General features: G+C 34.4%; 1 protein-coding gene across 6 annotated transcripts in view; it reads left to right on the top strand.

Moving 5' to 3' along the window:
- The window catches only part of LOC129804862 (JNK-interacting protein 3), a 30,001-nt gene extending 13,807 nt beyond the window's left edge, over positions 1-16,194 (top strand). For 2 of the 6 annotated variants that reach the window (XM_055852528.1, XM_055852525.1), the window contains 5 exons: positions 829-846; positions 982-1,799; positions 4,603-6,010; positions 9,196-9,516; positions 14,988-16,194. In XM_055852528.1, coding sequence (XP_055708503.1) covers positions 829-846; positions 982-1,799; positions 4,603-6,010; positions 9,196-9,516; positions 14,988-15,091 — 2,669 coding nt within the window. In that variant the 3' untranslated portion in view covers positions 15,092-16,194. Of the gene's footprint in view, positions 1-828; positions 847-981; positions 1,800-4,602; positions 6,011-9,195; positions 9,517-9,962; positions 10,153-14,987 lie in introns of all 6 variants that reach the window. The other 4 variants (XM_055852529.1, XM_055852526.1, XR_008752027.1 and 1 more) reach the window with 3 other exon arrangements.
- Positions 16,195-20,844: the final 4,650 nt, after the last annotated feature.

Below are 20,844 nucleotides of genomic sequence, written 5' to 3'. Positions count from 1 at the left end.
AGGACCAGCTTTATGTTTTGAAATGCTTTACCTGCAGACAGAAAAGATATATTAATTGAGATCTAACGTATATCTGGCATGAAGCACCCGATTGGATTCTATCCTTGATTATATTTGACATTTTTTAAATAGGGGAAAGTGCCCATGGTTTGCACGATTCCAAGCTTCATAATGACTAATTTTTTCCTATGTTTCTCAATATATGTGACTCATCGCACACGTATTTTAAAAACTAGAGAGAAGTGCCCAGTTTTTAAAATATATTGCATTCACATTTTTTTAGGAACATAGAAGAAATTTAGTCATTACGAAGCTTGAGATCGTTCGAAGCATGGGCACTTCCCCCTAGTAGGGGAAAGCACTCTCCCTTCGAACGTTCATGCCTTCGTATAATGTGAATTTCTGTTACGTTTCCTAAGAGATTTCCACATGATTGTCACATAATTATCAATAATTGATGACAAGCTGACTAATAGTTAATAGAAATGTGTAAGTCTCTTAGGAAAAATAAAAGAAAATTCACGTTATTCGAAGGCATGAACGTTCGAAGGGAGAGTATTTTCCCCTAAGAAGATTCCGTCGTCGTTCGAAGCTTCAAAACCTTCCCGTAGAGAATATTCTTGAAGTTCAGGATTGATTGGCAATTATGATTCCATATAAAATTATATAAATTGTTCTAACTGCATTTTTTGTGTCTGCTTTATTTTATTCATTTTATGTGAGAAAAAACTAACAAGTATTTTGATGAAAAAAATCTTTTTCTTTTTATGCCATTTTGCATCCAATCTTTGATATTTTGCTGACCAAAAAAAAAAACTAACGACTCAGTTAATGATAACTTCTTCGGTGAGTATACTAAAATTTTCTGCATCATTCATAATTAAAATAAAAATGCAATTAACGTAAAATTTAGTTATCAAGATTTTTGTTTGGAAAGAATGGTCTTTACAAAGTGGTTTTTTTTGTGTGTAAATGGTATAGGAATGGGCAAGGAAGTGGAAAATCTCATTTTGGAGAACAATGAACTCCTGGCCACGAAGAATGCTCTGAATATCGTGAAGGATGATTTAATTGTGAAAGTTGATGAGTTGACGGGTGAGAATGAGATAATGCGTGAAGATCTACGATCGGCTTTCATAACACGACAGAAGCTTACAATGCGAATTTCGGAGTTGGAGGAGGAACTGAAGAAGACCAAAGAGCAACTGAAGCAGCAGAATTCGTCCGAGCAGGAGGATGAGGGTGAAATAAGTATGGCACAGAGAAAGAGATTTACACGTGTGGAAATGGCCAGGGTGCTGATGGAACGGAATCAGTACAAGGAGCGATTTATGGAGTTGCAGGAAGCTGTTCGTTGGACAGAAATGATCAGAGCTAGTCGAACGGTGGAGTCACTGGATAAAAAATCAAAGCATAAGTTTTGGAAATTTTTTAGTAATCTCTTCAGCTCGTCAGAACGTCCGCAGCCCGAACAACCGGGTTTACATTTGAGGTACAATGCGGCTGATCATCATGTGGCGCCGGCGGTTACCAATGAGGGACGCCTGGCACTGCCACCGGGAGCAACTGGTCATGGAACGTCACGAGCGCTTACTTTCACGTCGGACGTTCCGAGCAATGAACGAGCCCAAATGCGCAAGAACGAACAGTACCGCCAGGTTCGGGCTCATGTCCAGAAGGAAGATGGGAGACTTCATGCCTATGGATGGAGTTTACCCGGCTCCAAAGCTAGTCCAGGGAAATCTATGAAGCAACCAGCAATTACCAATTCTTGCACAAATAGCAACTTCAAAGTACCGGTAAGTGAATTTAGTTTTTTTCTTCTATTGCAGTGTAAAGTGCCCAAGCTTCGTACTATATCCCTCTGAAGCTTCGTACTATCCCTCTGAAGCTTCGTACTATCCCTTCCAAGCTTCGTAATGACAACATTTTTCCTATGTTTCTCAGTAAATGTGACTCCGCAATATATTTTAAAAACTGGTCACTTTTCCTTAGGAAAAATTTGGTAATTACGAAGCTTAGGATCGTACGAAGCATGGGCACTTTCCCGTATTTGGAAAGATTTGGCAGTTTTTTGGACAATTTTTCCATGTTCCGTGGAGTTTTCCCCAGGTTTTTTTGTTTCAGGATATCTAAAAACTTCTTTTGGGATTGTAAATTTGCCTTTTGGAATATTACATTTTGCCCCTGCAGATTCTTGTATGAATCGCATCCAGAGAACATCAGCATCACAAAGTCAGTCCTTTACCAAATTCAACCAAATAAAGGTCTTCTAAACAAAATCGGATTCTTCCCTTGAGCTTAGGTTCCATTATATTGAAATATTAGAATTAGGTTATGTTTGACATAACCTCAAAAATATCAAAAGCAAATTTTAGAAAGGGAAATCCCGCTGTTTCTGGTATATTTGGCAATTTAGAAACAAAATACAGTAGAAAGAATTTTTTGATCAGTCTCAAGCAGTTTTCTCCCTTATTTCCTTTGTAATTTCGAAAGGAATTGAGGTTATGTTCCTCATATATCAAAAAAGTGAAAAATCAATAATAAATGGGACTTTTTCCAGGATCGTACGTAATTAAACGTAAGTTTCTGCGCGAAAGTTTAATAAAAGGGGTGGCAAGGCGTCCCAGGCTTTGCGAAATGCTCGAACTCGTGACTTAGATGCTATACCGCAAAAGTACTTTCGCAACCGTTTACCGGTTCTCAACCGATTTGAACCGATTCATAAATCTCTCAAAAGATCCCCCAAAATTGTTTTAAAAGTAATAGGATTGATTTTCAAATAAAATTTTTTTTATCGGTTATGAACCGGTTCATTACCGATTCAAAACCGATTGGAACCTGTTCAGTTTTATTTATGTGAAATTCCAAGACCTTTCCAACTACCCCAAACATTACCCCATTTGCTTAATAAATGCGCTTCAAAGTTGGTTTTGAAAAATTGAAAATTACGAATTTTTCGATCAGAAACATCTATGGACGTTCACTTGGATTACCCCCAAAAAAAAACAAATTTGGACTAGAGGTTGGTTTTCGGAGAATCAAAAAGTGTTTAAAATTATCTGCAAGAGGGGTCAACGGAAACTGCACATTAATATCTCTTATCGTTTGGTTTTTTTTTCCCTCTCAGTCTCTGTTTGTCTCCCTGTCTCTGTATCTCTCTCTCTCGCTCTGTCGCTCTCTCTCTTTATTTCCCCCTTGTATTTTCTTACTATTTGCCGTTGCCTCTGTGTCTTTCTCTCTATTTTTTCGATCTCTCTTTCTCTCTCCCTGTCTCTGTCTCTCTTTCCCTGTCTCTCTATTTCCACCTACTTCTGTCTCTCTATTTCCCCCTGTCTCTGTGTCTCTGTATCTCTCTTTCTCTGTCTCTCGCTATTTGCCCTTGCCTCTGTGTCTTTCTCTCTTTCTATCTCTCCCTGTCTCTCTCTCTCTCTCTCTCTTGCCCTCTCTATTTCCACCTGCTTCTGTCTTTCTCTATTTCCCCCTGTCTCTCTGTCTCTCTCTTTCTCTGTCTCTCGCTGTTTTCACTTGCCTCTGTGTCTTTCTCTCTTTTCGATATCTTTTTCTCTCTCTTCCTGCCTCTATCTCTCTCTCTCTTTACCTGTCTCTGTCTGTCTCACTTTATTTGCACCAGCTTTTATCGCTTTCTCTATTACCCCTGTCTCTGTCTCTCTCTTTTTCTGTCTCGCTATTTGCGCTTGCCTCTGTGTCTTTGTCTCTTTCTCTCTCTCCCTGTCTCTGTCTCTCTCTTGCCCTGTCTCTGTCTGTCTCTATTTCCACCTGCTTCTGTCTTTCTCTATTTCTCCCTGTCTGTCTCTCTTTCTCGCTATTTGCCCTTGCCTCTGTGTCTTTCTCTCTCTCTTTTTTCGATATCTCTTTCTCTCCCTTCCTGCCTCTAACTCTCTCTCTTTCCCTATCTATGTATGTCTCTCTCTATTTTCACCTGCTTCTGTCTCTTTCTCTATTTCCCCTGTCTCTGTGTCCCTGTCTCTCTCTTTCTCTGTCCCTTTCTCTCTCTATTTGCCCATGCCTCTCTCTCTCTCTCTCTTTCTGTCTCTCTCTCTCTTGCCCTGTCTTTGTCTGTCTCTCTCTATTTCCACCTGCTTCTGACTCTCTATTTCCCCTGTCTCTGTGTGTCTCTCTCTCTCTTACTCTCTCTTACTCTTTCTCTCTCTCTCTCTTTCTCTCCTTCTCTCTCTCTCTCTCTCCTTTTCTCTCTCTCTCTCTCTCTCTCTCTCTTTCTCTCTCTTTCTCTCTTTCTCTCTCTTTCTTTCTCTCTCTTTCTTTCTCTCTCTTTCTTTCTCTCTCTCTTTCTTTCTTTCTCTCTCTTTCTCTCTCTCTGTCTCTCTCTTTTTCCACCTGCTTCTGTCTCTTTCTCTATTTCCCCCTGTCTCTGCGTCTTCTCTCTCTCTCTTTTCTCTGTCTCTTTGTCTCTCTCACTTTTAGTAAAAAGCACTGGGTTTGTGATGCAGATGCCCTTGGTTCGATTCTGTTTCGAGCCGCCTCTTTAAGTGGAAAAAATTCCAAAAATGAATTCAATGCCCAATGAAACAAATAATAAATAATTAAGAAAATCATTATTATGTGATCAATTCCGGACAGGTTCCCATATACTGTCAGCCAATTGCCGAGGCGAATCCTCATATGAAAGTCTTCTGTGCAAGTGGCGTTAATCTTCAGGGTGGTTTCAATCGTGATGGTGGTTGTCTCATTGGTGCCAGTATCTTCTATTCGCAGAAGAGCACACCAAAAATCACAGAAATTACCTCGTCTGCGGACAAGGGAAGTGGCAATGGGAATGGAAGTGGAATTGGTGGAGACTTGGAGTCACTGGATAAGCAAATAACTCTGGCAATGGAGACGAGTGATCCGAATTTGGCACTAAGTTCATACGTTTGGATCTGTACAAGTACCCATACGGCCAGTACAGTGACGGTGATTGATGCTAATGATGCTAGCGTGGTGCTAGATTCATTTCCTGTCTGTCAGACACATTTGCTGTGTATATGCACTGTGATGGGAGCCCTGGAGAAGGATTATGCCATGCTGGAGAATAGTGAGGTGACAAAGGCTGGTGAGACGTTGGAGAAACCGGGAGAGGGTCCGGATGATTTGGGTCGGGTGGAATTTGTGCGTGTTCCAGAGGAGAATGTTCAGGAGAAGAGTACAACTAGAGATGGGTACAGTGAGAATAATAATACAACAGAAGTGGCTCAGGAAGTTAATGCTGAAGATGCTGCACCAAATTTGGATGGATGCAATGCAGTTGTAGAGAAAATTGATGTTCCACCAATTTCGCCGATGCACTTTGAGAAATGTGGCTCCAAGGTTACAGTGATCAATAATAATCTCGATGATCTCACCTTTCCCAAACCCGTCAATCCCATTCTCGGTTCGCCGAATCCCCTCGAGGAGCCACCTATGTCCTCCGTGGGCCCTACAATGTGGCTAGGTGCTCAAAATGGCATGCTCTATGTTCACAGTTCCGTTGCCAGGTGGCGGGATTGTCTGCACAAAATCTGTCTGCCAGATGCTGTCCTGGCCATTGTGCATGTCGAATGCAGAGTCGTTGCAGCTCTGGCCAATGGGAAAATTGCCATTTTTAGGCGTGCTCTCGATGGTCAATGGGATCTCAGGAGTTACCATCTTGTCACACTCGGCTGCCCGAAGCAGTCTGTACGATGTCTTGCCGTGATTGGGGACAAAATCTGGGCTGCCCATCGAAATAAAATCTACATTGTCGATCCCATTACGCTCAGCATTGTGCACATCCTGGAGGCTCATCCGCGAAAGGAGAGCCAGGTGAGACAAATGGCTGCAACTGGACTTGGAGTCTGGGTATCAATTCGGCTAGATTCGACTCTGAGGCTCTACCATGCTCACACTTACGAGCATCTCGATGATGTGGACATTGAGCCGTATGTCTCGAAAATGCTGGGAACTGGAAAATTAGGATTCTCCTTTGTTCGCATCACCGCCCTTCATGTGTCCTGCAACCGATTGTGGATCGGTAAGTTTCAAAAATCTGTCTGATTTTGCTATAAAACTTTTTTATTTTACTATAAAAATATTTCGGTGTTTGTGCTATAATGTTCCTCAGATTTCCTATAAAAATCGTTCGTCCTATAAAAATCGTATTCAAAATTTTTCAATGGAATATTTGTTGCTATAAAAAATATTTCAACATTTGTTTTGCTGTAAAAGTTACTTCGACATTTTTTCATGATGCATTATTTTCTAAATTTTTTTGTGCTATAATAAATGATCCAGAAATTTCCTATAAAATTCGTTCGTCCTATAAAAATCGTATTCAAAATTTTTCAATGGAATATTTGTTGCTATAAAAAATATTTCAACATTTGTTGTGCTATAAAACTTGTTTAGACATTTTTTCATTATGTATTATTTTCTATCATATTTTTTGTGCTATAAAAATAATGATATTTTGCTAATGAAATCGATCGACAGCCGCAGCTAAGCATAATTGAGGAAAAATATCATGAATATAATTGAATAATCCAATTATCTCTAAATTTCTAGTCATTCTTATTAAGTATTTCAAAATACTTTTTTCCTATAAATTTCGTTTGTCCTATAAAAATATTCTTTTTCCCAATTTTTCATTGTTATAATTACTGCTACAAAAAATATTTCAACACTTGATGGGGTATAAAAATTTCTGCTACCTTGGTTATGGTATTTTTTTCTAAAATTTTTTATGCTATAAAATTAAAAATAACATTTTATTGCAATTATTCTTAATTTGTAAGAATTTTTTTTCTTTTTTTTTGTTACTGAGAAAAATTTACATTAAGTTAACGCTATGAAATATGATGTCCAGATTTTTATGCCATAAAATAGTTACTCAATCATTAAATTCTTGTTTGGAAAGTAATTTTGCTCTAATGAAAAACATTTTTGTTTTTCAATTTTTATAGGTAAATTTTAATTCAATTTAATTTCGCCCATCATTTCTTTACGTAAGAGTTCAATTTCATTTAAATTGTTAAAATTACGTTACTAAATCTTGGAAAATTTCGTTTAATTATGTAAAAAAAAGCTTTTATGGCATTAAATTGATCTCTTTTATAGCGAAAAAGTACCAGATTTTTTTTTACAACATGTGAAATGTAAAAGAAATTATCATCATATTGGGAAATAATGACAATTATATCAAAATAATTTTGTTATTTTATAGCACGTTTTATTTTTTCTTTAAAGTTTCACTTTCGATTAGTTTACTATATTATACTAAGTTATAAAAAAATTTAAACTATTGATACAGCGAACCAATTTTATAGGAATATGTTGTCGGATAATTTTACAAAACAATTAAAAAAATATATTCATTTTCTTCTATTAATGAATTAATTTTAATGGCAAAAAAAATCGAGAGAAATATAAACAGTATTTTCTCATATGCAAACTATTGATTTTTTTTTATCACACGATTTTTATAGCACAAAAGAAAAAATATATAGGAAAGCCTTCCTAATGCCTTATTGTGAATTAATGTTTTTAAAGTTATTCTATTTCATGCTCTTGAAGCAGTAACGCATTTATTGGAAAACTATGGAAAACATTTGGAATAATTTTTCTATTGATTCTTTTTTATTCTCTTACATGCTTTTTCGTAAGCTTAGGAAGTCTTCAATAAAGGATAATTATAGCAACTTGTTTTCAAAACGAATGTCCTATAAAATGCGTTGTTATAATCAAATGATTCTTGTGTCATAATGAACAGATAAAATAGAAAAAATAAATTAGTGTTTCGCAAGCTTAGGAAACCATAAAAGAATAATTAAAGCAAATTTGTTTTCAAAAAATGTCCTATAAAACGCATTGCTATAATCAAAACGTTTTGCATAATAACAGGGATAAATAGAAAAAAATAGTTTCGAAGGTTAGGAAACATTCAATAAAGAACAATTATAGCAATTTGTTTTCAAAACGAATATGTCCTATAAAATGCGTTGCTATAATTAAATGCTTCTAGCATCACAACGATCACGTAAAAAAAATTGAAAAAAGGATTAGTGTTCCGCAAGCTTTCGGAAGTCTTTCAATCAAAAATTATAGCTTTCAGAAAAAACTTTCCTATAAATGCGTTACTATATTTAATCAAAAGCTTCTTGCATTTTAATGAAAAGGTAAAAAAAATAGAAAAATAGCATTCCGCAAGCTTAGGAAACCATAAAAGAATAATTATGGCAATTTGTTTTCAAAAAATGTCCTATAAAATACGTTGCTATAATCAAAAGCTTCTTGCGTCATAATGAACAGATAAAAATAGAAAAAAATGAATTAGCGTTTCTGAAGCTTAGGAGCCATAAAAGAATAATTATAGCAATTTTTTTCAAAAAATGTCCTTTAAAATGCGTTGCTATAATAAAACGTTTTGCATAATTAACAGGGATAAATAGAAAAAAAGAATTACAGTTTCGTAAGCTTACGAAACTTTCAATAGAGAACAAATATAGCAATTTGTTTTCAAAACGAATATGTCCTATAAAATGTGTTGCTATAATCAAAAGCTTTTTGTATCATAATGGAAATTAAAAAACAAAAACAAAAAAACAAGAACTAGCGTTTTGCAAGCTTCTGAAGTCTTCAATAAAGAATAATTATAGCAATTTGTTTAGAAAAAAGTCCTATAAAATGTTTTGCTATAATCCAAAGTTTTTTGTATCATAATGAACAGTTTGAATAATATAAAAAAGAAAGAATTACGATTTCGCGAGCTTAAGAAGCCTTCAATAAAGGATAATTTTAGGCATTTGTTTTCAAAAACTGTCCTATAAAATGCGTTGCTATAATCCAAAACTTCTTGTATCTTAACGAACATTTAAAAAATTGAAAGGAGTAGTTTTTCGCATTTCTGACTTGGTTTTAATTAAATTTGGTGCAACGACTTGAATTATTACTTTTGGAATTTTCTTCTTGGTAGTGTGCCATAAAACTTTCCTATAAAATTTGACAGGTTTTTTTTAAGTTTTCAATGTTCAATAATTTAATGAGGGAATACAATTGTAAAGTTTATTAGATTTCTAAACCTTTAAACGTTATTTACTGGAAGGAATTTTAGAGGAAAATTTTATAGGACAACTTCAAAACTATAAAACTTGTTATTTTCAATTTTATTTTCTCAAGAATGAATATTGAGAAGTTGAGAAGGGTGAATGTTTCAATTTGCAGGAACTGGAAATGGAGTGATTATATCAGTGCCATTGACAGAAACAAATGGTACAGTTGGATCACAAAAAGTCAACTCAAGTACAGGAGGATCGTCAATCAGCAGCAGTGCAGGGAGTAGTGCGAGTTCATTGAGCAAAACGAATTTCATTCCACGATGTTTCATGGCAAATGCTCAGTTGTCTTTTCACGGACACAGGGATTCTGTGAAATTTTTCGTATCAGTGCCAATGCCGACACCGGCTGAAAATCCTATTCACTTTGATAAATCTCCCGATATGCTGGTCCTATCTGGCGGAGAGGGATACATTGACTTTCGTTTAGGTAAGTCTACAACTTTCTTTTAGATTTTTTTTCCATCTTTTGCTGTTGATTTTTGTTTCTCCTTTTTTCACTGAATTGAATGTGTTCTTAATTTTTTTTTATTAAAAAATAGTAAATTTTGAAAAAAAAAACCTCTAAAGTGATATGGAAGAAATTTAGAAGAGGAACTTTCTAATAGAATTCATCAATAATTAACTTGCAAATATCACAAAATGTAGATCATTTTAATATTACTAATTTTATTTATTAACTTGTTTTTTATACAAAATATCTTCTTCCATGTCACACAATTTATGCGTGTATTCTTTTTAGTATTTGATATAACGCTAGATTAGCTTTATTTTTTAAAAAAAAATTAAAAAAATAATAATTTTTCTTCTCTATATAATTTCTTTTTTTGCATCTTCTTTTAGTTATTAATTTTATTTTGTATTTTTGTGGTACAGAAGAGCATGCAGATGATGCGTGCGACATAGCTGCACATTTGTTCGTTTGGAAAGTGAAATTTACACCTACGTAATATTTTGCGATTCGTGTTTTTTGGCATCAAAACCAAAAAAAAAATCACCTTCTTTAATAATAAAAAAATACAAAGTTTTTGCAGTTTTAAAGCAAAAATAATCAGTAATAAAATAGGTAATAATATTTTTATTACAATTTCTATTTTGTTTTCTGTATTTTTTTGGAATTGGAAACACTATTTTGAGATTGATTTGTTTAAAAAAAATATATAAAACTGAATATATTCAGCTATATTGCATGCTTTTTTTGATGGTCGAAACTAATATTTATTTATTTGCTAAAGTAGTTTGGAGACTTTTGTTTGTTCTTCTTCAACTTTGTCTCTCATTTCTATTTATAGACGAAACAATTGAAAGTTTATAGCACGGCTCAAAGTTCAACTTTGAAACATCTTTTTTTTCAATAATAATAATGCTGAAGAAGAACTTGCAAAAATATTGATTCCTCTTTATTGGAAAAAATTCCAAATATTAAGCTGTAAAAAAATATGAAAAGTATTGGGAGCTCGGGATTAAATTAGTTCGATATCAGTCTTCATGATTTTATTCAATTTAAGCCTTTTGTCATGAAGACTGATAGACAAAAATTACATCCTCACAAAAAGCACTAATATCAGCACGAAATTGCTTTAAAAAAAATAAATTTATAGTGATTCCGTGAAAGGATTCACAGAAATTTCTCTCATTTGGCACTGTAAAATTACTTCAGATTATCTGCATTTGTCTTCTGTGCTTGAATTTGATTTACTTCTGTTTATTTTTAATCTAAAATAAGATGTTCCTCTTTCTCCAATTCCCAAAAACCTTTAAAACAATTTTAAAAAGTAGTGGCAAAGTGTCCAAGATTTTTCAAAGTGCTCGAATTCATCTACTGGTTCACAACCATTTTACTGAACCATTTGAATCATCAAAAGATCTTTCTAAAATAGCTTAGGGGTAATACAATTGATTTTCGGATAAAAATTACTTATTATTATGAATCGGTTCTTTACCGGTTCATAACCGTTTGGAATCGGTTAAGGTTTGTGAAGAATTTCAAGACCTTTCCAACGAACCCAAACACAGTCCATTCAGTTGAGAAATATACTCTCTAGAGCTTTTTTAACCTTTGACCTTGAAAACATAACGTCCGGATGTAAAGCAATCTTCAGACTGGAGGTTTAGCCCAGTTCCCGAAGTTCTCAAAATTGATTGATAAAAAAATGAGAGCAGTTAAGCCATATGGCTAAGCCTTAGGTCTGAAGCCTACATAACAGAATCCTTTGCAAAATCCTCAAACTCGCAACTTAAATTTTGATACAATTTTGGAAATCTTATGTTTCCGGTTTTTTTTACATCATACTGTTTGTCCGTCCGGTCGGTTGTTGCCAGTTCTAGCGGCCACACGGTTAGAGATAGAGACTATTGATCTTCGAGGGACCCTCTCAAAAGACGACTCAGTGACCGTTCACATAATCTTTAACCTGAACCGATTCCAATCCGTTATCAAACGGTATTGAACCGAAAACAATTTTGTTACTTCAAAACTATTTTATTCTATTCTATTGAATCTGTTGAAATGGACTGAGAAATGATGCGAAAGTTCTTTTGAGGTGTAGCATTAAATGCAGCGTTATTGTGAAAAAAAAAACATTTTCTACACTAAAACGACAAAATCGGACAGACGGCATAATTTGAGCAAAAAATGATATTTGGACGAAATACAGATATAAATGTCCTCTATATTCACGCCGAAGTAATCGTCAAAATTGATTGAGCGACTGTGTTATGAAAATTGGTTTTTCGACTGTGGCGTTCCTAGCGTTGGTTCTACGAAGTTCAAATGTTTTGTAAAGTTGTAGCGCTTTGAGAGATCTTTAATTTGCACACTCACTCGTCAAAATCGGTAAAATAGAATCGGAGATATGAGGTTTTGAATTCCGTAAACAATTGGCCCCTGATATCTACGGTTCTATTGTAACCACAGCGAACCTATACCACTTTTTGGAAACTTCATAGCCTACGTTACAACACTTTAAAATTTGATCAAAATGCGCGATGGCATTTTTGATAAAAATGAGTTTAAACTTTGATGCTATCGCAGCGCCATCTGTGGTAAATTTTTGGACTTTCATCTGAAAGCGCTCATTGACACGAAACCAAAAACCCAAAATTTATCTCAAAATGTTAATTATAACCGGAGATATAGGCCGGTCAATTTTCGAACTTTGACCCCTTATAGCTCGGGTCAGCAGGGGTTATGGATCGGCTTAAGTATTTTTTTGTTTGATAGGTATAATATGCAGCTACAACATACTAAAATTTGAGCCTAATGCACAATACAGTTTTTGAGTTATTTGACTTAGAAAATTGATATTTTTCTGTTTAATAATAACGTCCCTAGCGCTGGTTTTAGAAGCTTCCTTGACAAGTTATGGCCATTTTTAGAAATTTTTTTAGACCTTTATAGCTCGGGTCAGGGGGATCAGCAGGAGACTTTAAGTTTGGTACTGATCGAAAGCTCTAAGACCCAGCTATAAAATACTAAAATTTGAGCCCGATCGATGCCTTAGGGGCGGAGCTATTGAGGAAACAAAAAAGGGGGGTATTCAAAATGGCGGAAGGAGGGGTGGGGGATGGGTGGTCAATGCATCAAGTTGCAATTTTCATCCGATAACCTTTACCGCAAACCGCGCAAATCAATATCTTTCTTAGTTCGGTGGCTACTAAGCTTCAAAGAGCGACCAGCCGGGGACGTTAGTTAATAATAATAATGCTGGCACAACATTCCATGAAGGAACAAGACCTTCCTCATTGAAGGGAATTGAATCAAGTGCAGTGAAGCTCACTTGATGCAATTTGAACACCCTTAACGCCAGAAAAATTCCTGGTGACCTAAAGGGGATTCGAACCCGGGACACTTGCATCATAGAGCGAGTACTCTACCACTTGACATATTGAGTACCCGGGAACGTTACTTAGTCACCCATATATTCGTGACCAGGAAGTGGCGAAACATATTTTAGCTAAGTTTGAGCCATGAAATCGGAGAACATGACATTTTGGTAGGATTACAGTAGGTGAGATTGTTAAGAATCTCACATGCAAGACGTTTTAGAAAAAAAGGAATGGAAATTTCAATCGCATGGAAATTTCAATCGCATGAAAATTTCCCAACCTAACGGTGCTATCACACTAGAATTTTCACAATTTAATTTTAAATTCAATTGAGCCAATTGAGCAATATAAGATTTCTAGAATTTACTTGAAAATTCTCACAGACAGGACACATTTTATAAGAAATTTACTCAATTTTAAATAGTTCCGCGAGACTTTTGATTGAATGTAAAAATTTATAGTGTGGTAACTCCGTAAATATATGGGTAACTCTGGTGATATCTATAAGAATGTCGTATTAGGAGCCAATCTCTCGTGCAATCACCTCTGCCTTTTGGCCTGGGGAGGTCCTTTTACACGACACATATATAACATAGAAGGAAGAACTTTCACTTCTGCTTTAAAATTACGCTTGAGATCGTGATATTAAGCAATTCTAGCAGATGTGTCCTGTAGGGGAATTCTGTAATTTTCGTGGCATTGTCACGCGTGAGTTCGAAACCTGACAATCTTTCCGTACAGAAGTAGATCTTGAAAAATTCAAAAATCTATTTGAAGATCCAAAAAAGAGACATTCCTACTTCTTATACTTTCGCAAGGTGGGGGAAGTTACATCCTGTTCGAATTTCGAAGTGCTCAAGTGTCAAAATGTGACGGTCTTCACATTGTTGTGAGGAAAAAACAGAACAACGACGCTTACTGTTCTAGTCCTATTATTTAATCACTCCATAATCACTGAGTAACTCTTTTGCCAGCTTTTTAGTGTGATATTTGATAAATTTTCCCCACCTTGTTCGAAAATTTAGTATGAAAATTCGAAATTGAATTTTAATTCGTCGAACATCAACGACTTTTTGTGCAAATAGAGTTCAATTTACTTTTTATTTAAGACACTATTTGAGAATCAAAATCTACTTCTGTTTGAGCCCAATGCCATTCGAGCTTTTCTTCTCATGTCATATGAGTTCGAAAATGCAATTCATTGAATTTTTAATGACATCCCTTTACTTGATGATTTTATGAAAACACAGTACGTCTTGATTGATTTGTTTAAATCTCAAATATGTGACTTCTAACAATGCCACGTGAGCTGAAATGGCAATGTCACGGCTACAGATCGCATTTTCGAAAAAGGTCTCCTAAGATTCGAACCCAATTTGTCATATGGCATTGCCAGAGCGTTACAGAATTCCCCTCCTGATTAAATGACCAAATTCTAGTCGTTCTAGAAGTCTTAATGAGCAACTTTTCATAAGATTTTTTATGTGCATCTTCATAGTGTGATAACTTCGTATTTCGCGTGTTTTTTTCAGTCGCGAAAATGTGCATAATCCCGGGACTTCCTGTAGAAGGAATTTGATAGTTCTTAAACTTTGAACTGATCTCATTTGGCGAGAAATTTCGCTAAGAAAAATAATAATTTATTTTCAATCATTTTCTGTTTAGTTAAAATGTTGTGATGAACGTTGCTAATGCTTCAAGCTTCTGTTGATATTCTGTGCGTCTTTTATAAAATATTTCCATGCCTTTTATTAATTTTAGAGGTTAATTTCCATATTTTTTGTTGAAAAAAAAATTGTGGTATTTTAATCTTAATAATTTCCCATTCCAATTCCTATTCCATGGACCCTTTGAGATCAATGCTGTAATAAATTAATTTATCTAATTTCTTTTTGCACTTTAATCAAAACTAATTTGGTTTAAATTTTTATTCTGAAGTACAAAAATGAAGAATAAATAATTTTAATGTAAATACCACAAATATTCCAATAATATCATTGCACATATTCTTGCTTTAGAAGAGAATTTCGCAAATGATTGTGCAACAAGGTCTTTTTTCGGTTTGAATTACAGGTGATGGCGACATGGAGAACAGCATAATATTGGAGCCGAACCAAACCATTGAGAATCGCGGTGACAAAAGTTACCTAATTGTGTGGCACGTTACACAGAATTAAGATGATTGTTTGTTTGTTTTTTTTTTAGACAAGGTAGGAGTGTAGTTTATTTGAATTTTAGCCTTGTGGCAATTTTAAAAGAAAGGAAAAAGTGAGACGTTGTAAAGATAAATCCCAAAAAAATGATTAGAAAAAAAAACACTTAAATTATGATAGAAGAACAAGAATATTAATCTTCAAACTATTTGTAAAGTGTTCAAGCAAAGCTTTATCAAGTAGATTGAGAGAGAATTTGAAAGTTATAAAATTTCTTTTTGAGATTAGCCGATAAGATGCATACTTTGGAATATAAAATACTACTATTTAGCATTAAAAAAAGAAAGTGAAACATCCATTAAAAAAAGTAAATTATGAATAGTATAAACGAATAGATTTTTTGCTCATTGCATAAGAATTAATGTGTTTGTATATTTCTGAGACAATTTGTATAGCTAAAATGGCCCTTTCAATTTTTTTTTAAATTGTGCAATACCGAATTTTATTTTTTTTTGAGACAATTTCACAAAAGCACAACTTGTAATGATTGAAAAAATAATTTTTCCGAGCTTTTCAATACAAAAATAGAGAAGAAAGTTTAACGAGAGCTTTTGGGTTTCCGTCTTGCGAGAAGATTTTTTCAATAAATAATTTTCTTTAATAAAATTTTGGAAAAAAAAATAAAACTAAATAGAAATTTAAAGGCTGTTGCTATGAGCCATCTTACCATCAATAAATTACCTGTGATAGTTTATATTTTTAATAAATAAAAGTGGTTCTATATTAGTTTTTATACCAAGAAGATTACCAGTAAATTTCAGGATATTTTTTAAATTTTCTGTTTAAATAATTTTTCAAAAATAAATAACACGAAAAAAAGGAAATATTCTTGCAAGAATGGATAATACTTGAACTATAGAAGAATGCATTAAGAAGATAATTCATGCAATAAGCAAAAAAATAAATAAATTAAAGACAAATTAGTGTGAGAAAAGCTTAAAAAGTTGTGTAATTTTTTTTACTTTAAATATTTAATCCCAAAAAAAGTACAGTGATAAAAACAATTATGTTATTTTTAATTTAAATGTATCTGTAAATATTTGGAAATAAATTAATTTCGTTTTCAATGCAATTTATTGATGGCAATTTTGACAAATTGCAGGATGATTTATCCGTGGAAAAGTTATTTATTGTTTATTTTAGAAGTGCAAGAGCCTAAGTACGGATCTGTTTAACCCTTTTGTTTGGTAAAGACGTTATTTTGAAATTTGAGGTTATATTTGGCTTAACCTCAAAAATTTCATACACGCGGAGAAAACGGTCCTACATTAATTATGCGACTATCCCAGCCTTTACTACACCAGAGGAGCATTACTTGGAAAAGTGATGCTGGACTGAAATGACTACAGTAGACTCTCTCTCAATCGCGCATATGGGGCAAAATGTCATCCAAATTATCGAGAGATTTGGGCATCAAAATCATTGTAAATTCCACAAAAAGCGCTCAAATATAAAGAATCACGATAAAAGAAGAGGAACTACAGCGAATTTGAACAAATTTACTTTAAAATCAAACGTGAAAATTGTCAACAACATTTTGCGCCCGATTGAGAGAGAGTCTACTGTAACTAAAATTGAAGCCGGTCTGTCTAATGGAATTTATTTGAAAGCCTAGTTGTCTCAATACTCAAAACCCGTAGTCCGAGGATAACCATAAGAGGCCCAAATGGAGACCTGGATGCAGCGCATGGGGACAGGACGCACGAAGAGGCTAAAGGATGGGCACACGGATGGACGCCGCTTACATACCCTCAAATTGAATCAATCTAACCTCGAAAATCTCATTACTAAGGGGAATTCCGAAAAGAGTAAGTCTAAATACGATTTTAATAGTATTTTGAAGATTTTAAAGAAAAAGCAATCAGTTCATTAACCCTTTAACGACGAGACAGTTTTCGCGGATCGAAAATACGCAATAAAAATGAAACCGATAGACAAAATCAGTAAAAAGTCTTACATCTAGCCTTAGATAATCCAACAGAGTCCAATTCGGTGTATTTTTTACCTCTATGAGCGATGGGGACAAAAATAGCCTAAAAATTTAAGTAATTTCTCTCACAATAACAATAAATGATAATTTTCACTTTAATGAAAATATTATGTTTGAGTATTGTGGTTTCTTTGTCCAAAATGGTTTTGCTTAAAAAAAATTGGAAGTATAAAACATAATTAAAATTAATTTTCAAGATGTGAATTTAAGAATTCGTCATATTTTAGCTTAAAAATTTACTGTATAGCAAATAGCTAGAGACTTGCAAAAAATATCCTAGGTTCCTTCAACCTTCTACTTTGCAATTACGTACAAATATAAGGAACAAATAATTTTAGGTAGTCAGGAAAAATAATTTTCTTTATGAGACACCGGTGTTCCAATCGTCCTTAAAGGGTTAAGAACGCTAAGGATCGTGCCAGTCATGTTTTTTTTCTTTCAAGCTAAATTACTCATTAAAAATTTACACTTGACGAAAAATCCAAGTGAATTCGCAAAGGGCAATGGGTTAAAATGTATGGGAGTTATTCTGTGTGGCGTCCACAGATGGGACTAGAGGTATTTTAAGTAATAATAAGGGAGATAAAGGAAGAATAACTGCAGAGACTCACGATATTCGCTGGGAGTCCTTCTAAAAACGCCATTATCCTTAAAAAAAAAAATACTATTTTGACATCAAATTACTCAGGATCGGCTGAACCGATTGTCAAGAAATTCGGTATGGAGTCGGTGTATGACCTAAGCTATTTATTCATGGATACTACCCCCTTCCCCCACTCATCCTTCCAGTAGCCCCCATACAAATTGTGGACTTTTTTCATTATAACTTTAATCTGAGAAGAAGTAGAAAGCTGAAACTTAACATTCGATCAAGGATAATGAAAGGCTCTTTAACGATGTATATAGGCTCTTCCCTCCTTCACTACTTCTTGTAGCCTCGGTACAAAATAATGACTTTTTCCACTATAACTCCTTTGTGAAAATAGAAATCAGAAACTTGGGATAGGATCAAGGATAATGGACGGCTTTTTGACCATGTATAGATACGTTTCCCTCCCTCATTCCTTCCAACAGTCCCCATACAAAATGAGGACTTTTTCAACTACAACTCCTCTCTGAGGAAAGGTAGAAAGCTGAAATTTGGCATGGGAACAAGGATTATGGAAGGATATTCAGTCATATATACGATTACAAAAGAAAAGAAATAAATAAATCACAGACAATGGAAATACGGAGATTGAAAAAAGCAGTTTATATCGGTAGCAGCCAAAATCCCGAAAGCCAAAATCCCGAACGCCAAAATCCCGAAAAAGCCAAAATCCCGAATGTTCAAAATCGTGAAAGGGATGAAATTATATGGAGGAAAATGTATAGAATAATTTCCCAAGACACAGAAGATTTCCCTTTGCCTCCAGCAAGCGCAGGTAGCGCAGGTGTAATCGTGGGAATAGCTATGACACTTTTAAGAATTCGGGATTTTGACCGGGACCCCCTTAGAGTCTTGACAGACCTGAGGATAAGCCGAGAGACGGCTTAGCGTAATTATATTAGAAATAATGAGTAAAGTGCATTTCTATCATTTTCCACAAAACCGTCTCTCGGCTTAAGTCGTAAGTGTGTCTAGGGCATTAGACTTCTCTGGGAATTCCAAGGATATATTTATTCTATTTTTTATTATCGTTTTTCGTTTGTTTTTTCCTTATTTTATTTTTCTTTTTTTTATTTTCTTGCATTTCTCTTATATTTAGCTGTCTTTTTTGTATTTTTTATCTTTTATCTTTTTTCTTATTTAATTTTCCCAGTTTGAGTTTTGACAGACCTGAGAATTAAGCCGAGAGATGGCTTAGCGCAATCATTTTCAAAATAATGGTTAAACCACAATTCTATCATTTTCCACTAAGTCGTCCCTCGGTTTAAGTCCTAAGTGTATCAAGGATTTAATTCTTCGATGTTCCATATAAACTTTCAAAAAAGCATCTCTAATGAAGCATTAAATAAAAATTTATTTCATATGGATTTCTCAAAGAAAACCTATTGAATTACCCATGTCTCTGTTGGAAATTTTCTATAAATCTTCCTAACTTTTTCTCTACAACATTTTACTACTTTTATGTGAGTATTTTATTAGATATTTTATATTAGTTTTTCTTTGTAATGAAAACATTTCGACCGAAGTATATTCTTAAGTGTAAAATTAATTCCCATGAATTTTTCCATAAAATCGTTAAAAAAATTTTTTTCCTCTTTTCGCTATATAACTGTTCTTTATTAAATTCATCTCAACTGAATTATGTAAAGTGGAAATAAATTTCCCGGAGACAGGCTAGTGAATTTTATACATACCTCCTCTGTAGGGAAATTTCCCAAAGATTTCCCCAAGATGTCTTTTGAATGTGGGGTGGGGATGGCCGGGGGGCATCGTGTCTCATTTGGTTTGGAGTCCCCTGCCGTTGCTTGTTTGGGGGTCTGTCTGTCGGGTTTCCGTGCGGATCCATTCGGTTTACAGTTTATAACGGGGAATATATGGTCCTACTCTTATATAAAATTTAATTAACCTTTTTAAAATTTCCTTTTTAAACCTTTTTTTAAATTTCAATTTAATTTAATTTAATTTAAGTAATTTTAACTTAATTTTTAATTTTCTGGAGCTTCATCTCCACTTAGAGAGCGCGAACAGCCTTTTGGCTATGCGCTACTCTATAATAAAATCGCACTCTACATCCCTGTGCCTTTGCGCTAGGTTTCTGCCATAAAATTGTAAACTTGCCATGTCAACTTTGTAAAAGTATTTTTTTTTCAAAGATTACACAGCCAATGAAGAAGCATTTCTGTCGTTTGGCTTCGGAGGCTGGTCAACAACGCTAAGACGGCGGCAGACGCATGGTAAGGGGGGAAATGTAGAGCTTGAATAAATTTATTATTATTATTATAAATCCGGAAAAATGGAGGGAATATTGCCTATGCAAATGTTTAGGGACCTTCTTAAGAAATTCCATTTATGATTCCACTTAAATTTCTATGGTATTAAGAAAAATTTTTTGACATCAACATAGAAGGTTCTGTAAGAAGGCCCAGACAATTCTTTAGGAAATTTACCTGAGGAAATTTCCAAAAGAAATTATCGAAATTTCTCTAGGTAGTTACCGACTTTTCCGAAGCTGAAAATTACCTTTGGATTATTATTATTATCATTGGTGAAATCTTCGGGGATTTATAGGAGATGAATATCGAAATTTCTGCAGAAAATCCTAAGGAATGTCAGAGGACACAATTAATGGAAAATTCTTCAGCAATTCTTTGGGAATTCTAATAAATTATGAAAATTCCAATTAACTACCGTGATCTCCTTGGGAAATTTCCACGTCTCAGAAGGGTAATTTTCTCAGTTATTCGCCTCTCAAATTTTGGAGATATTTGGGGAAAAATTTACCGCGCTAACGAGACGACTAAAGAATTTTCCAAGGTTGAAAATTCATAAAGAATTTCTTGTGATCTCCTTGATAGATCCTGATAGATCCTTCTTAAGATATTTGGCTTAAATTCCCAACCTGGGGAGTGTTCGAGATCTTCTGGTGAAAATTTACAGGATTACATGGTAAAATTTTCCTAAAGAATCACTAGGGAAATTTCTCTTGAGAACCTTGGGAGGCTTTCCTTATAGGGGCTATTGTCTGTCTCGACTGTTTTCCCCAGGTCTCGCTATGTTCTAAAAACCACCAAACAGTCG

Source organism: Phlebotomus papatasi, chromosome 2, assembly GCF_024763615.1.
Source record: "Phlebotomus papatasi isolate M1 chromosome 2, Ppap_2.1, whole genome shotgun sequence".
Classification (NCBI taxonomy): domain Eukaryota; kingdom Metazoa; phylum Arthropoda; class Insecta; order Diptera; family Psychodidae; genus Phlebotomus; species Phlebotomus papatasi.
This window is presented reverse-complemented; position numbering and strand designations above follow the sequence as displayed.